Raw genomic sequence first — 24,113 nt, 5'->3', positions numbered from 1 at the left:
AGTCAGGCATCGGAGCAGAGGGATTGCGGCGCGGGAAGATGGCAGAAGGGTGGGATGGGAAGTGCTAGTCCCTTCCAAAGGCACAGAAGCAATGGCTCCATTATATTCATTATGCATTCCCATAGTAGCATATCCAAAGCTTATGCTTAGGCAAGACTTTCATCATCAGTGTATATTAGCCAAGAAATGCAATTCATTTGTGTAAGTCTCCTATTTCTCACTGGTTATTTAGCTGCCTCGCTCACTGAACACCCATGCAGAGTAGCAGTTATCAGAGCAACGATGTACTGATGAGATTTCTTTTTGATCCATCAGATAACAACCATGAAAACCTCTTGAGGCTAACCCTGAGTAAACTGAATGAACAAGGATGCAGTGCCCCATGCCTCTTCCTAACTCCTACAGCTCTGTGAAATCTCAGCATGAGATTAGCCTCCTTGAGAGGCACTGAATTCGGGAGGCTCTTAAGTGCAAATAAAATCTCTACTGAATACCTCCACAGACTCTGTGGGCATGACTGCATAGACAGGCGCAGGTCCCACCAGTCCCAAGCCCTGACCTGCCAGGCGCAACACCAATCCCGCCTGGAAACGGGAGCAGGGGGAGCGCAGCACTGCCCGGCTCCCGCTCGGGACAGAGCCCGGCTACTTACCCGGCCCTCGGCACGCGTGTCTGACGGGGCAGCACATCCCTCCACCTTCGCCCAGGAAAAGCGCCCTTTCCGTGGCTTCCCGACACCAGTGAGATTGGTACATTTTCTTGCCTGTGTTCTCATCGTTAGCATTCTGCTGAGCAGAACAAGCCCCGGGACTCCCGAGGCCACGAGGCCTGCATGGCAGACGCTGCCCCGTGCGAGGCCCTCCCACGCCAGAGCCGGCAGTCGGCCCTCAGCGCTTTGCCTAGCTGGCAAAGCAACCTGGGACCACGCTGGGCTCTCTGCCCCGAGCCGTGCGGGTTGAGAAACACCAGTCTGGAAGGGACAAAAGCCCACGTTACCAAGTGAGGAAGGGGAAGGGAGCACAGATACAAAACACAGAACAACACTGAGGGGGTTTCTGAGTGCCCGCCTCTCCTCCCAGCTCCTGGCAGGCCAGCGGGATTCGCAGGCTGAGGGAATCTATCTGGTTGTTCTCCGACCACCGACTGCCTTTGGGTGTGCCCTCGCAGCCGCGGTGCAGGTGTTTCCCAGCCCGGCTGTGGCCCCTCAGCCGTGCCCAGGAGGTGGCGCCGGCCCCTCGGCCATGGCCGCCCTGCCGCCTGCACCTGCGGGGCACGGAGCTACGGCACACGGGGAAATCCGCCCTGCCCCCGGCCTGTCCCCGGCCTCCGGGGGACGGGAACGTCCAGAGCAGGGCTCCCCTGCCACGGGAACAGGGGGCTCGGGAACGGGAGTGAATGGGTTCACCCGGCAGGGAAACATCAGGTTGTGTCAGGACAGCCTGCAGCGGGCAGGGTTGACCAGCGGCCTGAGGAGAGCCGGACATTTGCTGCTGAAGTTTTGGAGCACCAGCAGGGAGCAGCCCAGGGCCCCCGCGGGTGCCAGGACCTGCGGCCAGGAGGGTGTTTATCTTTGCTCTGGGCCGGGCTCTCTGCACTTTCCCTGCCGCTCTCATCAGTCGTCACTACCTTTAGATCTTTAAATGGCTGCTGAGCCATTGCAAAACAGCTTCATTGCCAACCTGGTGCTCTCAGGCTGTGTCAGGAGTTCTGTGAGGGTGACTGTGAGATGAGGTGCTTGCAGCAGATCTTGGGAATTGCAGGAATTATTTTCCTCTTACAAGCAACAAAAATGCAGAGTAAAATCATAGAACCATTAAGGCTGGGAAGGACTTCTAAGGTCACTAAGTCCAGCTGTTAACCCAGCCCCACTGAATCACGTCCCAAAATGCCACATCCACACGCCTTTTGAACATTTCCAGGGATGGTGATTTCACCACTTTCCTGGGCAGCCTGTTCTAATGCCTGGCCACCCTTTCAGTGAAGAAATTGTCCCCAGTATCCAACCTAAACCTCCCCTGTCACAACATAAGGCCATTTCCTCTCATCCTGTCACTTCTTACTTGAGAGAAGAAACCAACCCCCACCTGGTTACAACCTCCCTTCAGGTTGTTTGCAGAGAGCAAGAAGGTCCCCTGGGAGCTTCTTTCTCTCCAGGCTAAAGTTAGGGGTTTTTACGTGTCTGTTTCTTTAGAATATGTTTTTCTTTCAGGGCTTCTGTTGGAAAAGCAGTCCTTGGGACTCATGGCAGTCTCTGGTGGAACTGAGGAAGGAAGTAGTTCCCTTCAGGATTTACTGTCATCTCGCCCATATGTAGACATACATGTCTAAATCAACAGCAAGGTCTAATTTCTCAGCAGTGGCAAACAATATCACAAGATGAACTGAAACATCAAGAGTGCTTTTAAAAAGGAAGTTGGAGATCCCAAACATGGCATTCTTCAAATACAACAAAACTTTGGGCAACTCCTGAGTCTGGCACCTGGCCCTGAATGCCAAGGCTTGTTATCCCCACTGGAGGAGAAAGGCAGGGGAAGGTCCTTGAGTAGGAATTGGGGAGAAGCAGAGTAGCAAAGCTTACGGTCATGGCTCAGTGTGACCTGGCAGGCAGTCAAGCCCACTGCAGATGGACACATACAGCTGCCATCTGAGTGTTTGTACAGCTCTTTCCAGAGTTCCCCCGGGGAAAACATGTTCCAAAAACCTTCACTCTTATTTGTCTTTCTTTTTTCTGTCACTGATAGCAGTCCTCTTCTAGGTGCCCAGTCTCAGTGTCTTGGATAGAGGATCTGGTGGCACCCAGGAAGTCATTAAGAAATCCATTAGTAAAAGGTCTTGCTCTGGACTGCTCCATGGACTAACTGTGGGAAGCCCTGTGAGCTCTCTGAGTTCTAATCAATAACAATACCGGCTCCCATGGGGCTGCTTCCCATCCCAAGCCCCAGAGGTTCTGTCACTCTCAGCCTGAGGCTGTGGAAGAATGGTCTGCCTTCCTCAGCAAGCTGTGGCTGCACAAAAAGAAAAGCATGAAGCATGTAAAAATAACAGATTTGAGAAAAAAAAATTTTGAGAAAATTGTGGGAAGAGGCCCCAAACCAAATAGCTTCATATTTCTTTGCAGACCACAAGTCCAGAGAGTCAAACCATTCCCGAACACAGTACCATCTCTTGTCTTGCGCACAAATGCCACAAACTGCTCCCCCAGTGCCATGTGCTGAAACACCAGTTTTAAGGGAAGTTATATATGCATGTCACCAGTATTTGACTATAGCTCTTTGGGAAAAGACAAGCTCCTGGAAATTTCTGTATCTGGAGGAACTGAAGCTTAAGCAAAGGTTTGCCCAGAGAGGGTACAAATCAAAGTTGGGGGTCAGTCTGGTCAAATAGTTGAACTATTCAGCATGCCAGGTTTAGGCTTTTGGAAACCTACAAGCACATGAAATACAAAAATGTTTACCAATTGGGATGTCCTCTAATTGCAACTAAAAAAAAAAAAAAATAGAAAATCTGAGGAGTAGCTGTAGCTCAACCCATGTCCAGGCACCAAAAACCTCCAGGAGAAGGGAGGCTCCCAGAGCCTTTATTCTCTTCCCACTGACAATCCAGCTGTGCTAGTGCATAGGGATGAATGGTCCTGCTGGCCATCAGTAGAAGAGTGAAGTGCAGAAAGACCAAACCACACCAGTCATTCAAAATAAGCTAAGAACAGGGACTGCGGACATCATTGTTCATTTATTGAATCCTCCTGGAAATTAATTTTCCATGCCCTGAAGAAAGCCACTTGGATATTTGTAAATTCAAGTTGTCATTTTAATCAGATGGAAGTCAGTTAGAATTTTACAAATAATTTAAATAATGGTCAGAATTTAAAATCTATGTTCCTACTCAAGGGCATTTAAAGCCATTGTAAATGAAAAATGAAATTTATCAACCATTTGTCCCTTGCACTGAACAAGTGGCCTTCACTGAACAACTGCTGTGTAAGAGTTGTCTTTATCTTGCTGAAGCTGAGACCAGAACCTACAGCACCAAATGCTCTTTCTTCAGAGTGTATCTCAGCACACACACACGCACACAAAGGAGAGTTAACAGCAGGCCTTGCTGACACAGGAGTTTATCTTAACACAGCTAATGCATTACCAGCTAATTCCTGGAAAGTCAAAGCAGCCAGGTCTCAGACCCTGTTCACACGTGTTGCTTGTGATAAGAAGCCACACTTTTGTATTTCTGCATCTGTTTGTTAGCGTCACTGAACAGGTAAGCTGCTTTACTGCTAAAGGTGCCCTGACCGTCTCGTTTCCTCCCAGCCCCATGTCAGCCTGCTACTCCAAGGAGTTATTTTGGCACTGCTGGTTGCTAATAAACAGCCATCACACTCTAGGGAGGCTGCACCATGGTTGGGGATACATAAATTTTATGCTGTCCATAGAGGACCTCACAATTAAATACTTAATTGTATCATACCCTGAAAGCCCAGATAAAGTAATTTGAAAAAGCAGTGCTCTAATTTCCAGTTGTTTTGTTGTTTAAGAGCTTAGAAATGGTAAAAGCAGGAACAAGGTTCTAGTCAGACAAATGTCTGCAAATTGCCAGAGATAGGCAATTAATACTAAACTGTCATTAACCCTGCATACAGCTTTACAAAGCAGAGTATAAAGTAATCTGAAATTGTGTCCTTGCCAGTTTCATTGGGACTTGCCTTTTCAATACGAAGACACCAATTGTTTGAAACAGCTCCTAATGAGTCATTTTGGGCCACACATAAATTATTTCTGCCTCAAGGGATTTGACTGTCAGATGCAATAGCAACAATGATATATTCCTGGTTTGCTTTATGTCACTGATTTTGTGATGTCTCTGTCTAAATCCAGACAGATCCAGACCTGGGATATCATTTTGGCAGGGTGCCTCACGATCAGAGTTAAGATGTTTCTGCACCTTTCAAAGCCACCTTGAGCTTTAACACAGCCAGATCCATTTCCTTCAGGACAAATTGGGAGCAATACTTGCCTATTGCTGGGGTGGGTTAGTCAGCACAGCCTCACCTAATCCTACTCACCCACTCTTTGTTTGTGACTCAAACATTTACACTTCATGATTTTTCTTTCCTCATGGACAGTAGTGCTGGAGGCTGAGAGACCATGCTTCTGGGTGGATTATGTCCTGACAGGACTGTGAGCTTGGATGTGTGACTAACTCAGACCCAGAGGGAAAAAGGCTACCAGGTGTGGTTTCCAAGGCTTGTCTCCCTTCTAAGATGGTCTTTATGCTTCGAAACTGGCACCTTTTTAGGAAGGCTGGGCCTCATTCCTTTGTCAGAAGAGACACAGTAATGATGTAAAATACTCTTGCATCAACTCAAACAATACAGAATAGCTACATGAAGAGTAGAGTGAGAGACTTGTGGCATAAATACTCTCTTGCCATGAGAAGGGAGGAGGGAAGCTCATGCTAGCATGGTAGAAAAGAAACTTGTGAGGCCAAGTGTCCTGATTTCACTGGAACTGGGCTTGTGGCAGTTTGGGAGCACTGTAGTAGCACAACAAGCTGATTGGGTGTTAAATTGCGTGTCTCTGTCACCTGAGCAGAGTCCAGCAGTGAGGATCCCTGCTGTTGAGCCACTTCACTGCCCGGAACAGTCACCTTACTTATTGTGGGATGACCAAATTATTTCCCTCCCTGATGAGCACCCTGCCAGTATTCCTGCGAACTGGAAAACTGTGAGAAGTGCCAAGGCAAGCAAGCTTGAAATTACAGTTTTCATTTAGCTTGGAAAACAAATTTACTGTCTGTACAGCCCATCCTTCTTGTCAAAGAAGCACAAGGTGAAGAAAACACAGCTGTGAGGCAGCCCCTTGCAGCTGAACATCTCTATCAGGCAGGAGGTCTTTGTATGGTGTGAGCTGCTGATAAGACCCAGGAGACTCACAGCTACCACACAGCAGGGAGCAGTTTGTAGCCTCAGCACTTCCACCAAGCGGCTTGGGTGTTGCTCTCAAAGTCCCAGAAAACATCAGATCAATCCATCATTGCTTTCACACACATCCCATGGACAGTGCCTGTTTGTCAGCCTCCCATCACAGAGCTTCTCCCACTGAACAGCAGCTGAAGTTACCTGGCAGAAGTCATTCTCCTGTATGGCACAGATAATCTCACATGTATTTTTGTTGGGTTTAGGGAGATTTGTGCAGTATGAGCATGTACTTTTTCCACAGGGTGGTGATTTGGATCAAAGGCTCTGATGTAACATGGTAGATTCTTTGGCTCACTCAGCTCTGCTCTACAGAATTATAAATATAGGCAACACATTATTAAAAATTTAACAAGTTTCTCTCTTGGGGCCCTCGGTTATTCACCTGTGAGTAGCTGTTGTTTCATCACCAGGAGGGAGTCAAATGAAAAGTACAAAGGCAGGGATGAGTTCTAATCTTTTAGTAGTCAGTTTGTTTGACAAATTAATGGGGATAAAAAGTCCCCACTAAGCTCAGTACACTCCGTCCAGGTGGTAGTTTCTAAAATGTAGTCATTGTAGAAAGAACTTCTTAAATAGTTTAATGGTCTTGCATTCTCAGTTAAACATAGCCACAGCCACTGATCATCACTGTCCTTGACAAATGCCATGTTGGTGAAGGCTACTAGGAAAAGTCTGGCTTGTAAAGGGGGATAGAGCACAAATAAGGGAGTAACACAAGTGTAGCTGAAATCTGCATGGAGTTTTCCCCACCTGCATTCAGGTCACATTTGGCAAACATTTTTGATGACCAGCATTTCTAACAAAAAACAGTTATAAAATGTTAGCTAAATGTCAATTTTCACACATTGGGGAAAAAAAAAAAAAAAAGAAACCAGAAAAAAACCCAAAAGCCCAGGTCATCATGCCACATGGGAGTGGAAGTTATCCCACACTGTGGTGGGAGAGGATCATAAGGCACACAAACATTTCTAGCAGAATCGCTGAAGGACAGATAATTCCAAAATAGTTTGTTGTGCCCTCATTGCAGCAAACTGGCACAAACATGTTTTTATTTGAAGGGGAAATCTCAATCAGACACTGGCCTTTAAAATAGCCTTAGCTTTTAGGAACACTTCAGAGTGGTAGATTTTTTAATACTACTATAAACACTTGGATCAAAACTCTGGTAAAAGCCTAAATCTTTTGATAATTTGCCAATGTGCAGAGAGTCAGGTGTAAAAAAAGGTAATTGGATAAGGGATGAGTTGGTATTTTCATGCTGCAACCTGCTCCCACGTCTCTCTGGGAGCTGTATATCAGGATGTCCATGAGTAGTTATTCCAAATCTGTAGCAGTGAAAAGGCACAAGGAAAAAGAGGGGTCTGCAGAGTTTATTGGAAATTCAGCACATCTTAGAAAAGGTAAATTCAGTTAGGAGAGCTCAAATTTAATTCTGCTGGTTGCTAAAAGGAAGCCATTGTGCAACTCTTCTGCAAGAACACTGAAACTGGTAGAACAAGATACGCAGCATGTGGAAGTGAAACTAAAGATATTAAAGAAGAGTTTAGGTTGCTGTTGGGTCTTCTTTAATTAACTTTTTAGGACACTCCACTTTTCTTTAAACTTAAACAGCATGAAAAAGGCCTCATCTCTTAGACGGAGCAAGTAATCCTCTGTCATGCGTAAGCACTTACGAGAACAAGCCAAGCTGCTCAGCGCATGGGAGATGAGAGATGGAGAACAGGTTCTGTAACAAGGGCCCCTGTTCAAAGCGAGTCAAGAGAGGTCTCAGCAGCTAACTCACCAGGTATGTGTTGTACATCAACAAAGCCTTCTCTGTTGAATGAAAGGCTCCTTCATCTTTGCCTCTAACCTCCATTCCTTCCTGACCACAGCAGAGGGATTTGCTTTTGAGAGAAGGAAAATCTGAGAACATACTCATTTCTTCTATGGATTCAGAAAACCACAGAAACAACTAGAGCCCAAGCCTTTGCTGTTCCTAGCAGATGTGGCACTGGTTTTACACAAACCCTGTATGAAGTTGGGATTTCTGTTTGGAGCTGAGTAGTTCTCCATGCCAACACAAGCCTTACCTCTGAGTCTGCCCTTCAGGAGCTTGTCTCCATCATAAGAATCTGCTAGAGGGGAAATAAACCCCATAATAACAGATGCTTTAGGGACTTCCATTACTTCAGCCCACTCCTATGCATATATCTGGTAAGCAAGGAGCTGCTGCCTTGGGATGCTACTGCTAACCAGTTAACAACCAGGAAAAGCAGCTACTCTAGTTTCATTGAACTAGGCAGAGTAATAGCTGAGACACAGAAGTTTTTCTATTCCCCTTCAGATGTGGATGACTACTTATATCATATTTGAGGTCTAAACTGTGAAAGACATTATCATTTCTCACTTTTTTCCTCCTCATTTCAGCACGTCTTCGCCTTCTTATTGCATTTCCCCTACATTGATCAAAGCAGCAGGAATATATATTTTAACAATATTCAAAACTCTTTTTCCTCATTCTTGTTTTTACGTGTCCTCAAAAAGCTGGTCTGAAACCCATATGTATCAAGACTGTCCTTAGCACCTTATGTGGTTGGCTGAATGACCTCAAAAAGTGGTGAGAGAAGGAATTAGCATGTACTGCAAGCATTCAGCCTAGCAACTATCATGACCCAAGTTATCTTCTCTTTCTTCCTCTGAGCTTCTTCATTTCTGTCCAGCTTATGCATCCTCATCTCTTCTGTTTAAGGAGGATTCAACCATCTGCTTGGCTGGGCTCAGAAACCATCCTGTAGAAATTCTAAAGAAAAGTGTTGGCCAGAAATTATGATTTTTGTGGCTCAACATCTTGATTACCAAATCAAACTATTATCTGAGATGATCTGTTCATATTTGGTTCCCCATAAATCAGTCAAGAAAAAACAAATAATTCTTCTTAAAAATACTGTGGTTCTGTTGTTAAGGTGATGCAGTCTGTTAGCACAGAGTAACTTGGTAAAGTCCTTTAATCTGTTGTAGGAACAGTGGTCATGGAACTTACAGCTGTTACTGATTTTATTACTTTCTAGCTAAATTGATATCACGTGAATAAAACTGGTTTTAAGGGAGAAGAATAGAATTTTCAAATCAGGGTTGGTCCAAAAAAAGAAAATAGCCTGAAAAAATCTCAATGCAATTCCCTCCTCACTTGTGCCATTTGGGAACAACCTGCACTAGGAGATATGGAGGCTCAGCACTGCTTGGGGCACACAGCCCCAGCCTTAGGGGAGGAAATGCCCCCTGCAAGTCATAAATGAGACCCTTGCCAAGTCTTCTGCATGAGAAGAGGCTGCACAAGCTCCTTAGCTCACCTGCTGATGTTTGACAGGTACATGGATAAGGGAGGAGCCAATCACATATATTTGGGCTGGAAACAACATGCAGAGCTTTATTCTTTAATGCATTTACATGTTATCTCCAAGAACTGTTGGAGAATTTTATCTCTTGTTGTGTTACTTAAAGGGAAGCTTTCCTGCATTATCACAATTGTGCATTTGACAAAATGCCTGACAGGCCACTAACCACTCTGTACTACATACCATAAAAGCTTCAATAACATTCTTCCCTTCCTAGAAAGCTTTCAACCCAAAGATCAAATCCTAAATATAGCATAGGCTTAGTTACAGTCCTGAGACCCAGGAACCTGGAAATCTGCTTTACTCCCTGAGCTATATTTAAGCACCTGTATGCATGTGTGCACACTTATATACAGACTGCACTCAATAGTTTGTCACTGAAGGAGTGATTATAATCCATGAATACATGTGCTTTGCATGATATAGATTGTGGCCTGGTCAGTGCTTCTACACATCTGCTCACTCTGTACACCCTGAATGCCCTGTTATTCAGGAAAAAACAGCAGCATTCTAGTTGGAATCAGAATTTAGCATCATCCTAATGGAAGACTTTGATGCGCATGAACCACTGGGGACAGAGGGAAGGCAAAGAGAAGACATTTCAGCTCAGGACACTGCATTATCATAGACCCCTTTATTTAGCACACAGGGTTGCTCCTTAGTGCTAAGGTGCAACATCTCAGCTCCTCACACTGCCCTAGCTGACTTTATCAAAAGTACATGCCAAGAGCCAGGTACTCTACTGCAGTTCCCACACCAACAGCTAGGGTCTACGAGACCTCAACCCTCTTTCCTTCAAGAGTTTCCAATGTCTTAGAGGGGTTATTACATAGCATCCTTCCTCAAGGTTGTGCATTAGCCCTTTTGTAACACCTGCTCACCCATGGCTATTAATTTGAGTTTTTTCCTTTGAGTACAAACACAGGAACATTTTGCTTCTTATAATACCAACTTTAGGAAGCCAGAAGATTAATGAGCTGTGACTTGGTGCAGAGCATGAGGTCTGGAAACATTGGAAAGCAACATTTCCCATATTTCATTTCATTTCCCATATTTCACTGGGCTGATTAGAGCAGAGTTCAGAGAATAAGCTCTTCTAGTACCATCTATTGTATACATTTACTGAGTGTGCAGTTTTTTCCATGTCTGCACATTCAGGCTGACATATGGGATTCAGTCCTCACAGTTTAGATACAGAGCTGTGATCCAACCACTGCAATCCAGCAAAGGAGACTTCTGTGCAAGACTGAACAAACTTATCTTGTCAGAACTCACCCTACCGACATTTCTTACAAAACTCTTAAGTGGTAAATTACAGGATGAAATTTGGAGTTTGATCCTCAGTTCTTCAGGTCTTGAAGTATAATTTCAAATGTGGAAAAAGTAAGACCTTTTCTTGTCTAATATAGTATTACTTCCCACTGGCATTGGATGTAATCTGTAATAAACATTCTGTTGCATCACCATAAACTTTTGGCAAGCTCTTACAAAGGGTCACCTCAGTGTAACAAAAGCAACAAACATTTCAGTCTTGTAGACAGGATGGAGAGTCCTTATTAGCTATTATTTCACTGCTTTATTTTTTTGACTGACCCCTTCACTGGCATGACTTTTTTAGGTAGAAAATTGAATTCTTAACCAGTAAAAACAGATTCTGATGCATGAAAATGATAAACATTTGCTTTATTAAATTACTTTTATACTTCTACAAAGAAATTTTCTGATTTCCGTTACAGAATTAAATGAAGGAAATTCATTGCTGTCTCTGCAGTTACCTAAATTTAGATACAAAAAGGTTGTAAAAAGACTGCCCTATTCAAGTTACATAAAACAGGCAGAGAACAGACAAGGTCCCTTAGGAATCTTGAGGCTCAGAAATATATAAAGTCCCATTATATAATGAAATTAAGAATTCAGCAATGTGTTGAACAATTGTAAATTGTAACTGCACTAGTGGACCACATTATTCAGCAGTTTCCTTAAAGGTATGAACTGTGAACTGAACTAAAAGTGTAGCTGACACAGCAGACCTCGTTTAGCTGTTCTCCCGTTCTTGCCCTCCAAGTCAAAGTTGTGAGATCAGCATTTAAATGATAGGAAGGAAACTTGCCTCCATAAATATCAGAAATTTCTCCATTCCATAGCTATTTATATAAAGTAACTAGCTGTTACGAATCAGTTTCAAGTAAAACAGGTGGCTGAGGCAAAAATAATCAAAATCAGATCATACACAATTTTACTGTAAATACAGTAATTTGAAAGATAAACACATAACCATAGCACTGACAGGATATCAATGCTGCTGTATTATAGACATGATGTGTCAGTAGAAAATTAGGATGTCTATTATCAAAATTGAGGACATTCATTCCAGTCTCTGGTAATCTAATCTTAGTGCAAAACAGATGCTAAGACATATTTAGCAAAAAAGGTGATACATTTAAGGCCAAAAAGTTGTTCAGTCATCACTATCGCTTCCAGATTCACTCAGCTGCAAGTCATTTCCTAGAAGAGAAAGAGTCAACATATTAGTCATTTTCAAGGAAATAATTTTCTTCTTTCATGATACTCCCTTTCCAATTAAGGCTTACAAAAGCTAATAGCAAACAGGTAGGGGGGGCTGGACTAGGTGATCTTTCAAGTCTCTCTTAACCCAAACTATTTTATGGTAAAAGAATAAGTAGGTACTCACAGTGACAGAACCTTAGAGAAATCACTTTTCTACAATTTTAAAATCTTGGCAAGGAAGCCATTAGCCTATTTGCACAAGGGCATTTATTTAACATCACCAGATCACAAAAGACAACACCTAGCTATCTCTGCCACCCACATTTTCATGCTTCACAAGTGGAAAAACTGCTGGTGAGTGCAGTTTTATGAAAAACAAGTTGTTGGGATTTTTTGAAAACACATCTGAATGCTATTCAGCTGTGCTTGAAAACAAAGTGGTGTCTCAATCAAGAAGAGCAGCTCTTTGACATACCACTTAAAGATGTATCAGTGACCTACTATTTCAAACTGGTTTTGGAACAAGTGAGCAAACAAAACATCAAAAGAAATTTTACAAAGCACTTTAATTTGGTGGCTCTCTCTATATATTTCAAAATGAGGAAGTAAAAAGGCTATGCTGTGCTTGCTGTGGATGTCCATAAGCTCAGGGGCTGTGAGGAAGGGAATCTTCCCAGGATGACAGATAACTAACAAAAAATACAGCAGCATGCTCTACACAATCTACATCACATCTAGCAACTTCCCACACGTTTTTAGGAGTCTGTTCCAACTGGTATGCTTTTACCCACACCTCCCTTGCCAAACAACCATTACAAAAGAAAAAAAAAAATCTCAGGCTGTGCAGAAATGGCCTAAACAAAATGGCCTAAAACAAAAGAAAAATCACTGAAACTGAGAAAACTGAGTCAACACACTATTTTCACATGAAAACCCCACAAGACTCAGATTGGATCTTTTATTCTCAGGCACATCATTTCTGCCAGAACACTGGAGTCTTTAACATGGCTGCATTCAGCCTTCCTTTGTTTTCCACTGTATCATCAATAAAGCTTAGAAAGTGGTACACGCTTCTCTGCAAAAACAAAAACACTTTATATAAGAATAGTGAAGATGGTTGTTTCCAAAAATGTTTAAAGTATTACTGGAGACATTTTTTTTCTTTCCAATCCTCTATATAAAGAAAAAAAATACAGCCATATTATTTTAAGATAAATTTTAAAAGCACTTTAGAAAGAACAAAATCAAGTTATTTGTCAATAATTATTCAGAACAATGTAATATCCTAAAATATCTTTCAAGACAGAGAATGGTTGGTAAATTTAACTCGTGTATTTATCACTCAAAGGAGAATTACAGTGAATTCTTAGAAATCCCAGCCCTGTTATGCACTAGCTACTTTATGGGAGGACAGGGAGTGTGAACAAGAAGATAACCTTCCAAATGGTGTTTCTGCAGCCTTCAAAAGTTATTTCAACATGGTTAATAGAAATTACACAAACCCTGTAACACCAGCCAAAAATACCAGTGCTTGTGAAAACCAGCAGATGGGAAAAGCAAGAACTCCAAGTTCCAGAGTAAAAATTAATATGTTAGGATTTACTTCTGGCTAAACTTTCCACCTCATTTTTGCAATCCTATCTCCAAAAAACACCTTCAGTGAGAGGGCAAAATAGCACAATCTAGAGCTGGTGGCTTTCAGATGGATTTGGTGCCAAGACAGAAAGCTCATTTAATGAGGACCCTGAAGAAACATCTAGACTATTGTACCTATAATGCAGCAATGAAGTGAGGGAGAACTGATGAATTGTTTTCATGGTGCCAGCTGCTTATTAGCAATATTAATTGGGGAAATAGATTGCACTGCAAATTACATTTCCTATGTTTTTAAATTGATGAATGTAATATATTCAACTGAATGCTTGCTAGTTATAGCAGACAGGGAAACTCATAGGAGTGATCACTGTTTCACAAATCTTAGTGGTCACACCAACACCAAACTAATCCAAAAGAAAATTATTATTTATCAAAGTAAAACAGCTATGTTTGTACCAGCACTAAGCATCAAAAGAATTGAAGTTGTGCTGAATACTGAGTACCTAACACAAGGCCACAGAATAGCCCATCTATGCTGGGTTTTCTTTGGAAAGTTACTTTGTTTAACATAACCCTTGTTTAAACAAAAACTAGACAGAAAGCAACATATGATCAAATATTCATGAAGAACAGATTCATTAGTGCCACCATTTACAGACTTTGTTATAAGGCAAATTGTGAGCCTGTATAATCAGCTTTCAAGGTAGAAAGGGGAAGAAGCAGTCTTCTGGGAGTGAGGGGCAGTCTTGAGCCCCAGATTCCTGAAGAGGTAGATATGTATCTGACAGAAGTATTTAGTTACCATGCTCTAGACACCACCTCCTCCATTTTTCAAGTTCTACAAAATCTCAGCTGTATAATTTCTACACGCAACATAAAAATTCTGCTGTCTAAGCTTCCCCCAACCTTCTCCCTGCACCCAGAAAGTCAAAGAAAAACTTCACTAATTACCCGGTATGGCCCTGATTCTACAGAGGTGCACAAAACTAGTCACAGACATAAGCACACACCTCAAAGCAAGATTAGACAAGCAAGCAGCTTGTGCTGACATTTGTTGATTCAGTATTTTATTTTTGCAAAACCTTATTTGAGAAGGAAGAAATGACTGTACAAAATCTGACTGAGAACTCTTGCCATTCAAAGAAGAACAATGTGCTATCCGTTTAGTTTCTCCAGGTTTCACTCTCCTGCCAAATTCCCTCAGCAACAGAGCTAGAGAAGAGCAATCTTGGAAGTAGCTGGTTTGATCTGTAACTAGTGGAGGTGTCTTGTAAATGTTAACTGCACTGGAAGTTGGGGATGGAGTTGTTTTAAGCAGTAACATATCTGTAACCATAATAGAACTAAATGGCAATAATCTCAAGAGTTGGGCAAGCTCAGAGGCCTAAGGTTACAGGCAGAGGTTCTACTGGTCAGCCTCTCAAGCAACATCAAGCCACCAACTTCCCCTGAAACAGTCATGATGTTGTCATGGTTTAAGCAGCATTTTTCCCTATACTGGAACTGGTAGACTTGGACACCTGTACTTGTATTTCTCACTAGAAGCTTTGCCACCTGAGATTCTGTCACTAGGGATAAAGCTTAATCAAATTTTCATAACAGTTTTATTTAAAGTGTGGAGAATGGGAAATTGTGTTTGTCAGTAAGGGCTGAAATAAGTGGCACTCTAATGTTACACAAATGGTAAACATGAAGACATTGTTCTCTGCAGTGACAGTAAAATGAAAGCAGCATTTAGTTCTCTGCACACAAAGTTACAGGACTTTTCACTCTGATCTTATCTGTTAATGCAGTACATAATTAAATATCAATGCAGGTTATTTAAGTATTTAAATACTAGCTAAAAAAAGAGAAAAGAAAAAGAACGTTCATGTTATCCACTGAGAGCTGAAATAAAAGTAGATCTGCCAGAGTCTAAAATTTCAGTATAACAAGTTTACATATAAATGATAAACTATGATGATCTTAGGCTGCAAACCAGGGTTGATGGAAATCTCTTCAAACAAGATCTGGCAGCTAAGCAGCTAATTAAAAATGCAACCATTTTGGAAGAGTTATCATAGCTGAATACTCACTTCTATGTCTGAGCTACTCCTATTATTTAGGTAGTGAACTTAAGTTTCTCTACCTAGTGGCATTTTATTATATGTGAGTTTTCCAAATTTTCCTTTTTTTTGAATGCATTGAGCATTCAATTCCAGGCTGTGCAGCAACCCCTCTTGAACATCACAGCTACTGCTCAAATTACATTTTTAGTTGCCTGAATGTGTGGAATAAGATAATACCACGTGAAAGCAAATCACCTCCTTCCTTATATGCAAGGGACATTTTTGCCATGTTGGCCAGTGGAACACTGCCATGAATAATTGTAACTGACACAGCTAAGAATACACCATCTTTTCTGTAGCTCAGAGTATTGCAACCAAAGTATCCTTCCCATAGTTCTATCCAAGAAATGATAAGCCTATGTTTAGGGAGTGCCCTGTTAATTCAAGTATTTTCAATACAAAATTACTGTTCTCCAGTCCCAATGTATAGAACTGGGAGGAAGCCAGAACAGCTTAGGAAATATTTTCAACTGCTTCAGCTTTAATTTAATATCTCTGTGAACCATGAACCTTCTAGCCCGAATTCAGCCTGCTGCTGAACAATCAAACCCTAGCATCACTTCCCACAGTTTTAATTATAACAGAAACATACTTAAAAACAATATGGTTTCCTTTCAGAATCTTGATGTCTGGAATTGTGCACTAAGAAAAGAACAGCCTTTGTACTTACGCAGTGTATTCATCATATGACCACTGCTCTCTTGGGATCTGTTATGACTGGCATCTTTGTCAGGAACAGCCTGTTGTGGTATGGCAGACACAGTAGGCTGAGGCTGCAAATACGGCATCGACATAGGAAGAGAGGGCTTCATTTCCTCATCTTCAGAATCACTAGAACTATTTTCACTACTTGATGAAGAGGACGAAGAACTTTTAGAGTCAGATGAACTGTCAGAGCTACTCAGCTGGTCCATGATACTGGCTTCTGCTTTTAGCTCTGCAAACAATATGATTTGTTTCTCAGTTTATATTCATCATAATTGAAATATAAGGAAGAGGGAAAAAAGGAAAAAAAAAAAATCAACAGACATCAGGCACACACTACAGCAACTTTAAAAAACCCCAGACCAAACCCACCAAAGCTCTCCAGAAGAAAGAAGAGGGCACAAGTGAGTATCCAACCTGTCATGTGGTTTTCTATTCTCATAGCTTGAGCACTTTCTCCCTTTCAAGCCAAGTGTTAGAACAAGGGTAACTGTGAACACAAATGCTTAACCCCACATTCCATGGGGTAATGCATCCCACATAGCCTTTAATTTCTGCAACTAGCAGAAAATGTTCTGTGTTTTCCTTAGCATCCCAAATATGGCTTCAACTGACTAAAAACTGCAGTTACAATCCACAGGTCAGTAACTGCAAGATGTCTGCAGCTGCACCCAAAATGCCTGCCACCATTACAATCAATACACTTGTTTGGACCATGTGACATTTTGCCCAAAATCAACTTAAGCATGACGAATGTCCAAAAGAGCAACCCAAAGTTTATATTAGGAAGACTTCTCCAAATCCATGTTTCATTATAGATTTGGAGGTGCAAATAATGCTGCACAGTATGCATTCCTGACACAAGTTCAACATACAGAGGAAGTTAATCTTTGCAGAACGGTACACATAATAATTGTGCAAAACACGAGTGCTGAGAGAAGTCCGAAACAGACCTCTGAATCATGGTGGAGGGAGGACTTGAGGAGTTATACAGGGTGCAGAAGTTCATCACTATGTAAGATTGTAACTACCTAGACATTTTTAAGATGGTCTTAGGTCTAAGGTCTTACAAGCTCTTAGAATACTTCAGGAACAGCTTTGATATAGCAGACACAAAGCAAGAGGGAGAGTAGCTCATCTCTCTTCAAATTTACCCAGTACAGAACAGGTTGAAGGTGAAAGTCACCAAGATGCAAGACAGTGCAAAGCTTAAGAGAGGAAGGGAGAAGGAATAAAAAGATTAACCTTCAACAGAAACTTCCATGAAACAGACTCTAAGTTATCAAAGGCCAGTCTAAAGGAAAGGCCATCTTTATCAAAGGCCAGTCTGAAAGAAAATGGTATTCAGGAAAAATGGCACCTGAAAGAGTGCAGCTATGGCTACAGGGACAAATTAACCCAATGCTAGGAAAGAAAAGAAAGAACAATGAAAGACTGAACTATTCAAATATAAGGAAAAATGAAGGGGAGGAGAAAGAAAATAAGAATTGGAAGCATATAAGCATCCTTCTTTTACTAAGGACATGTATAAGAGAGCACATCTGGAGCTGTAAGACACCTAACTGAAAGGCACCACTCAAGTCCTAAGCATTCAATTCCACTCCCTCCTAAGCAATGTCTAATATAAGAAAAATTTTAAGTGAATGGCCAATACTAAAAGCTGAGAAATAAGATCTCTGCCTTGAATTTTTATGTAATTTAATCAGACAGAATTTAAATTAAGTCATTTTAACCAGTGAAGGAAGAGCAGTACATATACTAGAGGATAATGGCAGAATGAGCTTCCTCTCCAGCCCAGAAAACAAAAGTTAGTAACAAGTTCCAGGTAGTGTACTTAAGCAGGAATAGTCAGTTACACAACCATGGGATGAAGAATGATTAAGCAGGCAACACTTTTGAAGAGTCTGAGAGTTACAGTGGATCCCTACACTGTTCTGCCACTCCATGTTGTGCGGAAATGACTTGATACTGCTTGGTCTTGTGATACTATAGACGTGATACTATTTGTTCTTTGTGTATAAAGATGAATAGAGCCTGTAAGGCAGCCTTCTTGCTGACGTCAGCACTGCCAAAACTTCAGTAGCTGTGTTTAGGGATTATACTTTAGGAAGTTTTTGGACTCATGGCAAGAAAGCTAAAGGAAATTGACAACAAATCAGGGATTTAGAAAGGAAACTTCTAACGAAAGATTGAACCAACTGGTTTCATTTTGCATAAAGAATGGGAAAGACAGAGCAGTTTGAGTCTGTGAAGGACTGCTCAAAAGCAGCACAGTAATCTGCTCTGTACTTGCATGATAAATAGGTTTGCTGTCAGACTTTCTATATGGGAGAACCCAAACAGTAAGGACAGCAAAGCCCTGGAATGGCTTGCCAGCAAGTACAAGGATCTGTCACTGGAAGGTTCTAAGAACAGGTTAAAAGTTACATCAGAAATCTGACTTTAGGACAGAAAGATGGACTAGATGACTTGATAATCTCTACCATCCTTTTAAAATTTTCAGCATTTTAAATAGTACTCAAAATTGGACTGGCACTACACAAGAGTTTGGTATATTGGCAGTCACTTTAGAGACTTTTAGTGTTTGGTTCCACCACTCCCCCCAAAAGAACAGACCATGTATAAAAAGCATAATTTTATTTCATGTGCTCAAGTTTTCCTTCTTCTTTGCAACATTAGATGAATTCTAGTACTCTTCTGCAATATAGATTGCTGGTCAGAGCTTAAGACCAAAATGGAAACAAAAACCATCTTCATAATGATACATCTAAAAAAAAATCTGTTTAAAGGAATTCAGAACAACTTAGGAAGCAGATGTCAGTTCCAGTCAATGAAACTGCCACCTGTCAGCATTTCTGTAGCAAGTAATTACCACCTGCCATCTTCCTTGTCCTCCCAAAGGAAATAAGGCCTCCTATTAAGTGAAATATGAGTGTCACACCAAACCAGAGTCTCTCAAGGAAACAGTACATAGCACTGCTCAAGGGTTGATTTATGCAAGTTTTCAGCTGTCTTTTTCATTAGAACCTCATCTTCCACAAGGCTCTATCTGCTAATTTAAAGTGTATGTTGAGTTGTAAAGTATTGTAACATATTTGCTGCGTGCACAGAAAGAAAAAGGAGCAATATCAAAATGGAAGTGACTTAGTTCCAATACCACAATACAACCAAGCATATACTTGATTAAAGTAGCTGTGGAAGACAGAGTCAAGGAGACAGCAGCAGAAGCCTTGGCATTATTAAACCTAATGGTTCAGCTGTTTTTTTTTTTTTTACTGTAATAAGCTACAAATACTGCTTGTTTACCCACTTGAGCCAGAGTGGTCATCTCCATATCTGTGTAAAGTTGCTTGCACAATCAGCTTCTAGTGTGAAACTCAAATAAAACAAAACAAAAACCTACACATGCAAAAACCTCTTAAAAATGAATTGCTTGTTAATAGCAAAATTTCTGAAACTTATGTGCCAGTGGAGCTTACCCCGTTCAATATCATCCATAGGAGAAGATGGAAACGTTTTCTCTTTTGATGGAGAGTTTTTAACGTTGTTTGGAACCTTTGTTGCATTTCGCATTTGCTGCTGTTGCTGCTCAATGCGAGACTGGACTTTACTACTTCCTTCAGCTCTGTGTGTAAAAGGAAAAGATTTTAAATTACTAGAAGGCAAGAGGCAAGGAAAAAGGCAAGAACACAGAGGATATGGAACCATGGAATTATTTCTCATGCCTTTCTAAATAGCATCATTTGATTCTTAGGCAAATTATTATACTGGTAAGTTGTTACACTAATACACATAATATATTAATATTATAATATTAATATTGTGTATATATATATGTGTGTGTTAAAATGATTTTTATACAGTGCTAATAACTTCATAAGACTTTGTCAATTGATTTGTTTTTATACCTTGCTACCCAGGATCACTTAATAAAAATTCTGCTGGAAGTTACTTATGTGGACTTAGCAGCAGAAAAAAATATTTAAAAACTTGGTATGAAAAAACCAAGCTATTACAATTACTGAGACCTGTCACAAAATTTTCTTTAATTTCCTCATTTACAAACCAGAAGACTGTAGGCAAGCTACTAGCCAAACAGATCTTTTTTTTCCTCCCTCTAAACACACAAAATAGTTACTATTTCTTTCAATAATATAACATGTTTTGGTTAAGAAAAAAATACATTTCAATTTCTTCTGCAGTCACGACTCAAAAGATGTGAAGTCAGTTTGCTGAGAAAGCAGGCTTTTCACTCCTTTGAGCAAGGCTAGGTAATTTCTAAAGTTACGTTTTCTTAAAAATAGTGATATGTAGTTATACATCTCAATTTAGACTCATTAATATTGATTTTCAAAATGAGTAAAGCACAGTTGTTTCTCCTGTAAATCACCCACCTGGTTTTTTTCACAGTGATGTTGCTACTAAGTTTCTCTAGGCGACATTCTCCAGTATCATGGTTGATAATTAAGATACATTCTTTTAGATAAGGCTTCTTTGAGCCCTTGAACACAGTCACTGGTGGAGTTGAACCCTATTAAATCAGAAGTCCAGTAAGTGTTACTCCTGTAGTCGTTTTTCTTAGAAACAGCAATCCTTCAGTGCTGACAAGTTCATTACAAGTGATCATTTCTAGCCATTAAAAATGTTATTGGTTAATTCAAATTAGATTCACAGTAGCCATGTCCAAAAGCAGCTGGTGTTTGACTGGAATGGGATTCTACTCACTTAGCTTAGTGTGAAACTGATTAAAGGCTTATTTCCCGGTATTTCCTTATTTCTCTCTAGGATTCCTCTCATCAAAATGGGTTTCAGTTCCCATATCAGCACAGCAGTAAAGCATGGCAGGTAGTAAATTTTCCCTTTCCAGTCTTTCCTGCTTTAGAGCTGCACTAGAGCAATAAATACCAAGGGGAAACTTGCACTGCCAACATACACATGAAGCTTTTCTGTGTACGCAACACCTCTGGGTCATCCTACAGCATATTTCCAGTGTAGCAAAGACACTTAAAGTTACAGTGCAGCTGTTTAACCTTTGGGTCTTTTGTAATCTTACATTCTTAGAACGATTGTTTTTCTACTCTAAAAATCGCTCGGGCAGCTCTGAAACAGCACTAAAACTTTATACCCTTCCATAATCAGGATATATACTCAGGACAACAAAATAAATCATTCCTTTAAGCCTACCACTCTTCAGCCACATCAACTCACCTCAATATTTGGTAGCGTTATTGTCACCTGTTCACCTTTGCCAACTTCAAGGTCTCCTTCACAGGACATATCAATAGATGCAGGCTTAAAGTCATCTAAATGTAAAAATAAGCTAGATTATTTACAGGCTTTACAGAAATCTTATAAATGCAGGCACCACTTAATTGCAGTTGGAGGCTATTAAGTAAAAGCCTTTTCTGCTAGTGTATCATCTAGCATTCCCCTGAGCAGATCATTCCATAAGTCAATAGAACTCAAAGTCAAGCTGCTTTTCTCAGGACTCATAATAAGTGTTTAAATCTTTTGGTTAAAATTAGAAAAACACCTTTAGGTTTTAATGGATTAGAAAGCCAAACAAGCTGTGTTATATTTCAAAAGGTATATGCTCATGTATTTATTTTCAGAAGAATCAATAAATACTTGAAAATGCTGATCCTAAACATGGGAGATGTGGACAAGTGACTGAAAAGGAAAAGAACATCAACATCAACCCTCAATATGCATTTCTCTGTTTCTAACTTTACTGTAACAAGCATGTCAGAACCTGACAAAAACTTGGTGTTTCAGTATAGTTATTTCTGTTAAAAGTGAAATTTCTTCCCAATTTAACATTGATTTACATTTTGGGTTTTTTTTTCAGCATCTAATGGACTTGTTAAAATAAGTTTCGAGCAAAAGAAGGTATCAATTTCTGGTCCTTTTCAAAACTCCGAGACATTGCAAATGAGAATGTGTTCAGGCATCAGCACGGCAGCTCTGTCACATACCATTACCCACAAAGTATTATTTCCACCATAAATATATTGGGAAAGGCTACAGCCAAAACTCTGCTTGTGCCGATTTAGGGAGACAGTATAGCACAAGAGGCTCTTCAGGGCCTGTGATAACATATGTGGGGTTGAGCCCGCGGCTCCAGGTAAGGCAGCGCCAGTCTCGCACCCCGGGATGCCGGTGCCCTGCCTCGCACGCCGGAGAAGGCGCGGAGGGGACCCATCGGCCGGCACACGCTCCTCGCCTCGCTGTCTGCCCCATCTCACGCTGCTGGTCACTGACGGCAGCATTCCTACAGCTGGGGAGCTTCCCAGCTCCCTGACTCGGCCTGCAGCCACGGGCCAGGCGGCACAGACCACAGCTGGGAAGCACGGCTCCAGCCAGCACACCAACCGGGCAGGAAAACCAGGCTGCAGGAGCTGGTGGGCAGGGCTGTGCGCGCAGGAGGAGGCTCGCAGCTCAGACACAGGTGACAGCCCCTGCTAACCCTCCTTAGGGCAAACCCCTAAATGTCCTACAGGAATAAGCATACACCTGTTCCAAAGTTTCTCATCAAAGCAGAGAATATTTACTTTTATATATGGCCACTGGGCTGTTAATAATTGAGAAAATGAAGATATTGATACTTCCAATCTTAACTTCTAACCAACAGCTGTTTTCCCTTTTACTCAACAGTTTAAAAAAGTCAGGTGTCAGAGGATATTTCTTCTGTGTGTGCATTTGATAGAACTGATGAACGTACCAGTTTCTATGTCTCATTTGTAGGAAAGGAAGAGAGATTTCAAAACAGATTTCAGAATAAATCATCACATTACAAGAGTCAGCATGAAACTCTTAAGTGTAGGAGGTACCAAACAGGGTTGTTAGTCCTCTTTAAAATTAGGGTAAATTTCAAATTGCAGCATTTGTTTAAATCCATTTATAGCTTCCCCCCCCCCGCCCCTCCCCTCCGCTTCTACAGTTAGAGACAATCTGCCTAAGTGCCGTTCCCTTTGCTCACAGAGAGCACATTACCCATCTTGCACACCGGACACTCTCCAGAGAACATACGTTCTCTGAATCTTGGGGATAGCAGTCTATAAATAACCAGACAACAAAACCAGAAGCTGCAGTCCTAAATTACCAAGGACTATAATCCTGAGAGCATTTGTTTCCTAGCTACCCTCAGAATCTTTGAGCACACACCTCTCTAGATAGTAATTATGTACTCAGGGAGGGCGTACTGGCTCCGTGATTAACACTGCCTGCCTTTAACCTTTGATTGCTGAATTACACGGAACTTCTAAAAACTGAGCGCAAGGAAAGAAGACAGAGCCACAGGTTCAGCTTAGCTCGGTTTCCAGCAGAACCGCAGGGAGACACTATGGAAAAAGCATAAAAAGCGAAGTTAATGCCCAGCGGAGAGCAAGGGGCAGCTCTAGGATACAATGGCCGTACGTGCTCCCAGCACGGACTGAAACCTGCACTGCTCCCGAAATCCCGGACCAGCACTCCATGGCACTCAGCGCCCAGCTGCGCCCCAGGATCCCGGGACAGAGGCAGCCACCGAGAGTAGCCGCAGCTACCACCACCCCTTCAGGGGACTGCGGGGACCGGGGGCCGCCGAACCCCTCCTCGACCCCCGCAGCCCCCGAGAGCTGCCCCAACCCCAGCACTCACAGCGGACGGTATGGAAGGCGCAGCGTGGCTGCTTCTCGAAGCTCTCCCCCAATTTTAGCACCCGCGCCTTGGGGTCGTAGAGCGACGGGACCGCTCCGTTCATCGCGGCAGCGGCTCACACCATGGCGGGCCCTGGGGCCGCCGCCGCCGCCCGCACCGAGCATCCCTCACGCCGCCCGGGCCGGCGGGACCCGCCCACGCGGGCTCCGA

The 24,113-nt window shown here is 41.9% G+C and overlaps 1 protein-coding gene and 1 long non-coding RNA gene across 4 annotated transcripts; one reads left to right on the top strand and one right to left on the bottom strand.

Moving 5' to 3' along the window:
• Positions 1-606: 606 nt before the first annotated feature.
• LOC128790717 (uncharacterized) lies at positions 607-6,326 on the top strand. Of its 2 annotated transcripts, none has more exons than XR_008431833.1 (2): positions 607-749; positions 2,210-6,326. It is a non-coding gene; the product is annotated as an uncharacterized LOC128790717 (long non-coding RNA). The 2 variants fall into 2 exon arrangements; XR_008431832.1 differs by having other exon boundaries at positions 607-999.
• Positions 6,327-11,014: 4,688 nt separating this feature from the next.
• EAF2 (ELL associated factor 2) lies at positions 11,015-24,074 on the bottom strand. Of its 2 annotated transcripts, none has more exons than XM_053948430.1 (6): positions 23,904-24,074; positions 21,474-21,568; positions 20,660-20,796; positions 19,745-19,890; positions 16,231-16,497; positions 11,015-11,853 (listed from the first exon to the last, which is right to left on the bottom strand). In XM_053948430.1, exons 1-6 carry the CDS (start codon positions 24,004-24,006, stop codon positions 11,807-11,809), a joined length of 795 nt encoding a protein of 264 aa, XP_053804405.1. In that variant the 5' UTR covers positions 24,007-24,074; the 3' UTR covers positions 11,015-11,806. The 2 variants fall into 2 exon arrangements, with proteins under 2 accessions (XP_053804405.1, XP_053804406.1); XM_053948431.1 differs by lacking the exon at positions 23,904-24,074 and adding an exon at positions 23,430-23,579.
• Between the last annotated feature and the right edge of the window lie 39 nt (positions 24,075-24,113).

The sequence above is a fragment of the Vidua chalybeata genome, chromosome 7, assembly GCF_026979565.1.
Source record: "Vidua chalybeata isolate OUT-0048 chromosome 7, bVidCha1 merged haplotype, whole genome shotgun sequence".
Taxonomy (NCBI): domain Eukaryota; kingdom Metazoa; phylum Chordata; class Aves; order Passeriformes; family Viduidae; genus Vidua; species Vidua chalybeata.
The sequence above is the reverse complement of the archived record's forward strand: the minus strand, read 5'-3'. Positions and strand labels throughout refer to the sequence as shown.